Genomic DNA, 10,492 nt, shown 5'->3' with positions numbered 1-10,492 from the left:
TCCAATAAAAAGTTCATATTTTGTAGAGAAAGAGAGTGTTCCTTTCTCAGATTCTGTTGTGGATGTGGTAATTGGTCAGACTGGAATGTACCTTGCCAAAGATTGTCTCCTTGGAACAATGACAAAGCAAAGAGACTCTTGTAACTGCCAAATGACGTGTCATTCAATATTGCAAACTAATTTCTTTATCTTAATTTCATGGATTATAGTATTTTATTGTTTAATGATAGCCAGTTGTAACATCACAGTAAGAAATATTTTAAATATAAAAAATCTGAAGATATGTGCTTAAATATTAAGCCAATACACAGAACTGTATTACAAGGATATTTGCAGAAAAGGAGAGGAGATACTATTAACAATGTTTATGATAAATGTACCAAATATTTGCTTCTGTTTGTATGAAACATCTCTGGTAACTATTAAATAAATGTATTTAAAACAATGGTGTCTATGTGGAGACCGGGAACAGCAGACAAGAGACAGGCTGGAAGATGACATTCCTTTGTACATTTGTTTCTTAAATATTTAAGTTTTAATTAATTTATTTTATTTAATATTAAAGTCTTTCCTTTGTTAACCAACTTTATTTATATTAATTGTCATTGTTATTAGATTCTTTTTAATTTAAATTTTATCCATTTAAGAGGAACCCTTGAAAAATATTAACAAAAGAAGATTAAAAATCAGAAGACATTAAAAGGCAATTGCCAAAAACATACTTTATATTTTTTTCAAAAGTAGGCAAGCTCATTTAAATTGCGGATACTCGTCCATCCCTCTATGGGCTACCCTCTGTGGCTGAACTAACACCCTAACTGCAAATTTTATAGTTTACGGTATGAGTGATGGAGATGCTTATCTACTAAATTGTGACCTTCCAAATCTTCCAGACAGAAGACATGGAAGAAGGAATATGGAAACCTTCTGCTCTGGCTGAAACTACTGTGCTAGCTGCTTGTCAAACATAAATGCAAAGACTAAATAAAAACTCCAGAGAAACACAGTCAAGTAAAACACAATGTGTAATAACGCTCAAGTCTTTATTGCTACTGAAAAAAAGGAGAGAAAACATAGTCATTTCTTTAAAACAATTGCTTACTTTTACCAGAAAATGTTCTCAGAAGAATGGATATTATTTGAAGGACTTCTTTTAAAGCATGGTACAGTTTGAAATTTGTATCCAGTTATAAAATTTCTCTTCACAATTCTACAGTCTTGATTCATATGTACTACACTCTTCAAAGGCATAAACAAAAATTTAACTATGATGTACCTTACAGGGGAAAATCTAAAACCATTAAGTTGCATAGGTATTCAAATTATTGCTCCTTTTTATAAAACCATCACAAGCCACCAAGAACTGGTTTTCTCCTTTCTTCTCATTGCAAACTTGTAAGCTACTTTCCCACTGAAGCTTTATGAAGTTGCAGATATATCTGTGGGACCCAAACTTTTGCATTAAAAAAAAGATAAATAAGTTAAATAAATAATGTCTAATAAATAATGCAGATAGCAATTATTATCTACAAACATAAAATTCTCAAAAAAAACCACCACGGATGACTCTATAGATATCTCCCTTTGCCTATTCACACTAGGGAAATTCAAGGTGTGTGTAAAGGGGGGTACTGTGGTGGTGTAGTTTAAGATCTCTCTACAAAATTTTAAATGTATTTATAAGCCAGGGGTGCAAAGTGGAGCAGAGTAAGTGCTGAAATAAGATGGGCACAAAATAACTTATGTGTGAAGAAATAAATAAAAGCTATAAAGAAAAAAGATGCTTCTTTTGGTAGATAAAATGGAATATGCATCTGTCATTAAAATTGCTCAAATTTATTCCTATAGATGTACCCTGACCCACTATCAAATAAGCTATTTATATTCTTGGGTTGGGCCTAAATAATTGTTAGGTAAGATGGATCAAGATAGTAAAATTTCACAGAATAAATTCTCTGTAAAAGAGAAACTTGGCCGAGCCAGTGTGGATACAAAGAAAAGAGATGTCACATAAAGAAAAATAAATATTCTTCAGACTGATAAAAAACTCAGGTTGAAGATACAAACTGGTAAAAGCATTCACTGACCCTGAATTTTGATTCTCAATTCTAAGTCACTTCTCTTGAAATGTCTTCTATAATATAAAGCAATATTATATCTCAGGAATGAGGACAAAGTAACAATCAGTGGAGGATGCGAAGTGAGGAGTGACATTTGTGTTGTAAGAATTCAAGCTTGATTAGTGGCCGTGGTTCTGGAAAGTATGATGCTGGAGCAAGTGGAGCTCCGTGGATTTAGTCGCTTTCCTTTAAACAGTGAAATTCATCTTGTTTAAGAAAAAAATTCATGTTTTTCTGTTGGCTACGTGTTAGGCAGAGTCCCTCGACTTGTGTTAGCTGGTAAGGCAGCCAACCACCATTTTATTACTCTGCAGTGGGAACTTGGCTGTGTTCTGATTCTAGCAGAAGCACCTAGACACTGGCAGAATTCCTATAGCCCTTTAGTCGTGGAAGCTAGGAAATGAACTAACTGATATTTCTGTGTTCCATTGGCCACACAAGTCAGATATTTCACTGTCTTTCTTGCTCAATTCCTAGGACTAAGATAGTTGTTTTTTAAATAGTATCAATCAAGAATAAAATTTATAAAAACAGAGGTGGAGAAGTAGATGGAAGGAGCATAGGTGGGAGGGGAGGAATTGTAAGGAGGGGAGAAAGGGGAAACTTTAGTTGGTATGTAAATGGAAAAGAAACAAAAACACACAATAAATTTTTTAAAAAGGAAAAGAAGAAAAAGTTTGGGTGAGGTTTCTGTCATGGTTCTGAAATCACTAAAAGTGGTGTACATACCTTTCAGCACAGCAATAAATAGAACTAATCTCTTAAAGAACATGGTTATTTACATTAATAATCAAGTTATTATATTAGACTCTGAACGTTATGTTTAGATAGATATAAAGATCTGTCAAATTCACACAAATTTCGTGTTCTATAAGCCAACAGACATGTACCTGATATCTTCCAATTCCATTTAATCATTCCATTCATGCTATTTCCCCTTATTACTTTTTAGTTTAAGAAATTTATGAGAGATGAAAGGTATATGTTGACTTTGAACCGTTGCTCTATGTTTATCAGAAAGTAACAAACACCAGAAATGGAAAGTTACTTGGCATAGCATCCAATGAGTCTTTGGTACCACTGGAGCAGGGCCTTGGTTTTCTATAATGCTATTACCATGTGAACACAAACCACCAAATATTTTCACGTGAGAATCCCAAATACAGGAATTGGTGCAATGTAAGACCTTAATGAGAAGGAAGTTATCAGGAATAGGAGATTCTGATTGGACTAGGGTCATTGTGTTTGATGTATATCCAAAAGATTCTTTTAAATTCTCTGAGGGTTTAGCTCAGCCGCTAGAAACATAGAAAATATCTCCACCTCATTTTCTGAAGTGTTGATGTTTATCTTCCTGACCTAATCGGTGAAGATAGTATTGAGCTGAGTTCCAATACCATGGTTGGGGTAAGAATCATAGGTCATGTCTATAGGAACATCATAGCGTGAAGTGCCAGCCTGAAAAGGAGTAGAGTGTGCATGCCCTGAACTTAGACTTGCAGAGGTATAATGTGGCATGAAGCTGTAGGATTTTTCCAAGTCAGGGGAGCCACCTTGCTTCAAGGAGAAGTTGCCACTGATGCTCAGTGGTGGTGTGAGTGAACCCTCATAAGGTGGGGTACTGCAATCAGGTGGATGGCTCCCAAAAGAGGAGTCTTCCAAACTCTTAAATGGTTGAGGCTTGAGATGGAGAAGATGTGTTTCCATATGGCCATAAGGAGGGCTGGGGAGCCCTGGAGACTGATAGTTGAAGCTGTGGACAGAGACAGTAGAGTCACAAATTGGAGATTTTTCCTCATGCTTCTCCAGGAGGGCAGACTGAGGTCCCAGTTGGAGGCATCCAGCAACCAGGTTGCTTGTGGGCTGAGAGAGCCCTTTACAGAGCATCTCCACAAATCCCTTGCCTTCAAGTGTCTGGCCAGTCTCCAGGACTTCAGACAAGGCCCAGATATAGTTCCTTGCCAGTCGAAGAGTCTCTATCTTGGAAAGTTTTTGGGTTTTAGAGTAGCATGGCATGACTCTTCTAAGATTATCCAAGGCATCATTTAGGCCATGCATCCGGGTCCGCTCTCTAGCATTGGCCTTGACTCTTCGAGCCCTGAACCTCTCCAGGCGTGCTTTGGTCATCTTCTTTTTCTTGGGACCTCTTCTTTTAGGTTTCTCTCCATCACCTTCCTCTTCTTCCTCTTCTTCAATACTGTCATGCTCTTCAGCTAAGGTTCCAAGCATCCCATAAGAGCCTGATCTTCTCTCTTGTTCCTTCATCTCATTTTGAGAACTCAGACCTTTGTCCATCCAGGATTGTGTGTTGACCAGCTCCACTATATCCTTCGATTTCATGTACATTTTTGCCATTATAGATTCTGGAAAAAAAGAAATATAAAAAGGTAACCCCCAAAATACTTGATGTAAATCTAAACTGATGATGGCACATGCCTATGATCCCAGCCCTTAGGAGGTAGAGACAAGAAGACCAGGAGTTCAAAGTCATCTTTAACATCATTGAAAGCTCAAGGCCAGCCTGAGTTACATGAGACCCTGTCAAAACACACATAAATTTTGTTTTTATTTCATGATTATAGAGCACATTGTGTTGGGACTTCATATTTTATGATGTCTTTGACCATCTGTTATTTTAAATTAAGCCAAGGCTCAAAGAATTGCCCTAGACATACATGTCTTTACACTACGCTACAAGAAAAACTAGCACAAAAGAATAAAATAAATACTCATTGTGGTTCTAGTGTCTGACTTTTTATTATCAAATTATTTATCTTATGGAAATTTTACACAAAAATAACACAAGTAAAATTCCAAGCACACATTCTTTCTTTTGTAAATTTATAATTTGAAGAAAATAGATGAACATATAAATTATTGCCCCAATAGAAAAAATGCATGATAGCTAAAGCAATACTATGGTATTACCATCCTGATTTCAAACTGTACTACAAGGCTATAAAAGTAAAAACTTCTTGGTATTGGCATAAAAATAGACAGGTTGATCAATAGAATCAAATCAAAGACCCATATGTAAATCCACACACCTATGGACACCTGAGTCAGAGCAGTGTAGGACACTAGAAGAATATGGCTCACAGAATCAACTAATTAAGGTTCATAGGGCTCACAGAAACTGAAGCAACAATCACAAAGCCTGCATGGGTCCTGAACTAGGTTCTCTGCAAATATGTTATGGTTGTGTAGCATGTTGCTATTGTAAGACTCCTAACAGTGGGAGCAGGAAGTATCTCTGAGTCTTTTGCCTGCTCTTAGGACCCTTTTCTTCCTACTGGATTGCTTTGCCCAGCCTTGATTTAAGTGTTTGTATCTAGTCTTATTGTAACTTGTTCTGCTGTCAGGTTGATGTCCTTGGGAGGGTTGTTCTTTTCTGAAGGAAAAAGGGGAGAGAAGTAGAGGGAGGGAGTGGGGCTGAGATGAGTAAAAGGAGGGGAAACCTCAGATGGGGTGTAATAAAAAAGTAAAACATAATAAACAAATAATAAATAAAAAATTAATGAAAGTGAAAAGTGCTTTTTAAATAATTACATATAGTATAAAAATAAACCTGTTATTACTAAATAAGATATATATTGAACAGTTAAGCAAGAAAACTGTTCTGAGTTTCTACCGTAAAATAAATGAAAAGCTATAGCAATCAAGTCTACCTTCCTGTGTTTTCTAGAGATGTTTCACATGCATTTGGGTAGCACAATCCCATATTCCCCACTGACTCTGCTAACAGGTGACTTCAAGTACCTCCTATAAAATAGTACCATCTTGGCTGGCCTGTGTCATGTCCAGAAGAGCATTGTGTTTCTTCCTAAGCACCCTGTGGACTCTCAGGGCTAAGGGTGTCAGACATTCTAGCGACACAGCATCTTGAAGGGGCCATGAAGAAAAGCTGCCGCTGGTCATCTATCATAAAACAGTTCTTTTCTTTGCACATGCACCTCACACCATCAGAAAAAACATGGCAACATCTAGATGCAGAAGTCGATAATCTGCAAAAGACCACAGCAACAGCTAGACACAAGTCAGTGATCTACCATCATTGCAACAGCTAGATGCAGAAGTCAGTGATCTACATTCATGTCAATGGCAGATGCAGAAGTCAGTAGTCTACTAAATCTATTCAAGACTGTTTTAATGAAACAGAAAACACTTAATTAAAAATGAAAAAAATGTAACTAATATAAAACAAAAGAGAATATAGTGACTGTGAGCATATCATGGGGCTACTTTGGGTAAACACAGAAAAAACACTTCAATTCACTTGCCTAACAGATACTGTTTGGTATGGTTTATGTGCAAATTTTACTATATTAAAAATAGAGACTGGTTATTTAGTAAATGTCTTGCATTCGATATTAGAAGCGTTTGAACTGTTTTCAGATCATTTGAGTTATTTCTAGGTATACGGTTTACCAGATAAAAGAATCTGATAAACCCACTGGGATATCACAGTTTACTAGCTAGTCTTTGAAACATTAAACCCTCCCTCACCTTTCATTATGAGAAAGGGAAAAACATGATAACATGCCATTTGATCCTTGAAGCTGGAGTCTTCAGTCAATGAATTCAGGGATTAGTACCCTGAGTTTACAAAAAATATTAAAATATGATTTGAATTGTTTCTGGTAATTGGAGCTTGTTTTCATTGTAACCTCATTTGCCTCCTGTAAATAATTAATGTTACTGAATTGCGAAAACAGCCTAGGTTTCATATTAATCAGCAAGGAAATCATGTCAGCTTGACTTACTCACTTCATAAGGCTTCCTGGGTAAGCAGCTTTATTGAAAACACACATTGGAACCTATTGGTCAACTGGCTGCCCAGGCCAAGGTAGAAAATCCCACTTTTAATATGGATGATGGAGCTTGTGTGCTGAGCTGCACTTCTAACTCAGGCAAATATCCAGAGGGAGGGATAAGGACCTAATTAATTTTCTGTTAAAGTAACACAGAGCTTCTAGAGGCAGGTGCATGCTGAGACTAAAAAGGGCAGGGTGGGCTTGGGAAACCTAATGCTCTCTGTGTAATTACAATAGCATTTGTGTAGCATTCTAAAGTTTGCAGCACTTTTACACTCATTAATCTATGTATTCCATAGAGCACACGTTGAGGGCAATGAGTACAGCCCTGTTCACTTTACAGCCAGCAGCACCATGGGGCCCATCCTCTAAATGATGAACATGTAAAGACATAATATAACAGGACATAAAATATTTCTGATCTCAAATTCTAGGTTTTACAGTCCTTTTCATCATTTTTTTCCACCAGAGTAAAAAAAAAAAATGCTTTAGCAAATGTAGATAGATCAGCAGATCTATCAATGGGCATCAAGCATGACCACTATGCAATGAATGATGGCTAAGATGTTCTGAGGCAGCTTTTAACTCTCCTATTCTAGGATTCATTCCTCTCTCAAAGGCTTTCTTTGCTGCTTTTGACTACTCCTTCTATCCCTCTTCTGTACCCTTTTCCTTTTCCTCCTCTTCTTTTCCCCGTCTTCATTAGAATCATTGTATTGCACTGCGTCTTGCTGATGTGCAAGGGGAGAAGGAAGCTGACAGAGAGGAGAGCCACCTGACCCAGCAAGATCCACGCACCGCTCTCACTTCTGTCCTTGACTTTCCTCACTATCATCTCTCTACATTTCCTAAGCCTTGCGCCATCTTGCTAGACGTGTCAGCAGGCACACTACCAGGAAAGAAAATATAAAGATAGAGTTGACTGATCTTTGTCTTTAACATATTTGATGATTGTAAGAAGCTGTTTAAAATCATACTGGTGATAGGTATACAGGAAAAGAACTTACTGGATTTAGCCAAGCAATGTGAAGCAAAACAAAGCAATGAAATTTCACCTTTTGTCTTTTACCAACTATGAAGAAAAAGGGGGTGGTTCTGGTTCAGTTTCCTCTGTTTCTATAAATACTTGTCCATTAGCTCTAAGATAATTCTGTGGGTATACAAACGTGACTTCAAAACTGTGGTGCCTAGAATGGATGGAACTCTCTCCCAGAATTTTCAATTCCTGCTTCCTAATCCCAGTTTTATTTTTACATTCTTTTTGATAGTATAAAGATAAGATATAGATTACATTCTTCTCATAAGTCAAAATCATGCCAAAGTAAAATGTTGTAGAACAATATCTATGTGTTTATTTTTGAAATTTTGAAAGTCTATTCTAACCTTTCATTTGTTTTCTTCATTCAAAATTGAAATTTTCCCACGGATGAATAAATAAAATGCAATGTATTTGTTAGTGTCTCTTGTTATCTGAATGCCACACCACCTGATTGGTACAGAGGTAAATCTGATAACTGTCCCATATTCTGCTCTTCTCAGCGGGACTAGACAGCATACACTCTAGTGTCAGATTGACTGGGTTCAAATTTCAATTTTACTACTTACTAGACTTCTGACTTAGACTTTTATCTGCCTTAATGTTCTCCTCCTAGAATGGAATAATAATAGACCTAACTCAGAGATAATTCTCAACATAAAATGAGTTGACGTATTTAAACTTTGGATTAGTGCCAGGTGTCACAAATTCAACCTAAGTGTGAGATATGATTACTTCTAAGCATCATGAGTCACAATGACAAGAGTAGGTACATATAACTATAATTTATGCTTATATGTTAATTTTATGACAATGAAAATTAGTGGTCTGTTTTAATTTTTGTTTTAAAATGTTTGAAAATTTTCTACTTTCCCTGTATGCCAATGAGACTAAATAGCAAAGGGAGGAATGAAGATATCGAGTTCTATCAAATGCCTCTAGAGTCAGACATGAAATTAGCTTCCAAATTTTCATTCTGTTTGTATTTGTGGAGATGAGAGGAGGAAGTTTAAAGAGAGAAGATTCTCTCTCATGAAGACATTTGACTTGACATTCATTCTTAGTTGCATGTTCATGAAGTTTCTAGTGGAATGCACACACCCTCATCAATTCAGACCCTTTTACCTTTGGTTTTCAGTATAAGGAATACAACTTCTCCACAAGCTCCAGAGAAAAGACGAAGTATCTCACAAACAGAAGTAAAAACCAGAAATCTCCAAAGATAAAATTTTCTTTCTATTTTTCTACCTTTAATACTCTCAAGGGAACACAAGATTGACAAAGACAACTCAGTTTCAGATCTGAGTGTTGAAAATATGTACTGCATTCCTGGTTTGGTTTGGTCTTTTTAACAAATTAAACTTAAGTGGATTCTCTTCAGAGCAAGGAACTAAACCCAGTGTGGCCTTTATACTGCTAACATGCTATCTCAGAGGTGTCCTGAAAGAAACATGAAAATAAAACGTGTTCTTGTCTTTAAAGTATGAGATGAACATAGCAAAGTTCCTTTAATATTTTGTAGATAGTGTTTGGATATGAAAGGTTATGGTACTGTCACATAGAGCATAGGGATAAATCATATCAAATTTCCCTCAATTTCTAGAAGAGAAGTTAGCCTTCCAAATATACAGGAAACAGATGCCAATGTGGCTAAAATATATTGATGAATATGAGCTTTTGAGTACAGAATTCTCTGATCTCCCAACATGTGCAAACATGTTCTAATCTTATAAAGTCCATTTTTATCTTTGGTATTAGTATTTGGGTTTCCCTGAACACCTGCATAGGATCTTCCTATTTATTTCCTTCAATAAAATGTCAGTTTTTGAGTTATTTTTTCTATTTAAAAATTTTACTCTCCCTTTTTTTTTTCACTTAAACCTCTTTTGAAAGAAGTATTTGTCATAGAGAATTCTGACTGCACACTATCTTAGCTGACGAAACCACAGTCATTGTGCCCTTCTACTACACAGGGCTGTCATGGAATTCTTCCTCTACTTTTCTAATTGTCATTTATTTTGGAGAAGTTTAATTGAAGAGCGAGTGTAAAGTATTTATGTGTGTTTATGGTAGGCTAGCTAGTATCTTTCCCTTTAAAAGCCCATGGTGCTTGATAACCTCCTGATGGTGGGACTCTAAATCAATAGGAAGCAAATATCTAGACTAATTTCCCGAGAATCTAAGGACCACATAAACTAAATGTTTTGCTCATAGCTATGGAGCCTGCAACTAAAAAACAAACAAAACAAAACACAAATCAAGGTGTTCACAAGTGGTACTGCATCGAATCAATGAGTAGGCTGGTGGGTTCTTCCTAGTCCAACTTTTATATCTTCAACTGCAAGTCCCCATTGATTAGTAACTATGCATGTGCTCGCTCTCTCTCTCTCTCTCTCTCTCTCTCTCTCTCTCTCTCTCTCTCTCTCTCTTTCTCTCCCCCTCTGTGTGTGTGTGTGTGTCTCTCTCTTACACACACATACACACACGCATACACGGAGGGGCAGCAAGGGCATACTGTACTT

At 36.5% G+C, this 10,492-nt stretch overlaps 1 protein-coding gene across 1 annotated transcript; it reads right to left on the bottom strand.

Annotated features, from left to right (window-relative positions):
- Nucleotides 1-3,479: 3,479 nt before the first annotated feature.
- On the bottom strand, nucleotides 3,480-4,475 carry Neurod4 (neuronal differentiation 4). The gene has a single exon (XM_057758247.1). It carries the CDS (start codon nucleotides 4,473-4,475, stop codon nucleotides 3,480-3,482), a length of 996 nt encoding a protein of 331 aa, XP_057614230.1.
- Nucleotides 4,476-10,492: the final 6,017 nt, after the last annotated feature.

This window comes from Chionomys nivalis, chromosome 25 (genome assembly GCF_950005125.1).
Source record: "Chionomys nivalis chromosome 25, mChiNiv1.1, whole genome shotgun sequence".
NCBI lineage: Eukaryota > Metazoa > Chordata > Mammalia > Rodentia > Cricetidae > Chionomys > Chionomys nivalis.
Note: the sequence above shows the minus strand (reverse complement) of the source record. Positions and strands in the feature narration are given on the sequence as shown.

What these genes read in the sequence shown, in the direction of transcription:
- Neurod4 (XM_057758247.1), bottom strand. Translation starts at nt 4,475, where the DNA reads ATGGCAAAAATGTACATGAAATCGAAGGATATAGTGGAGCTGGTCAAC.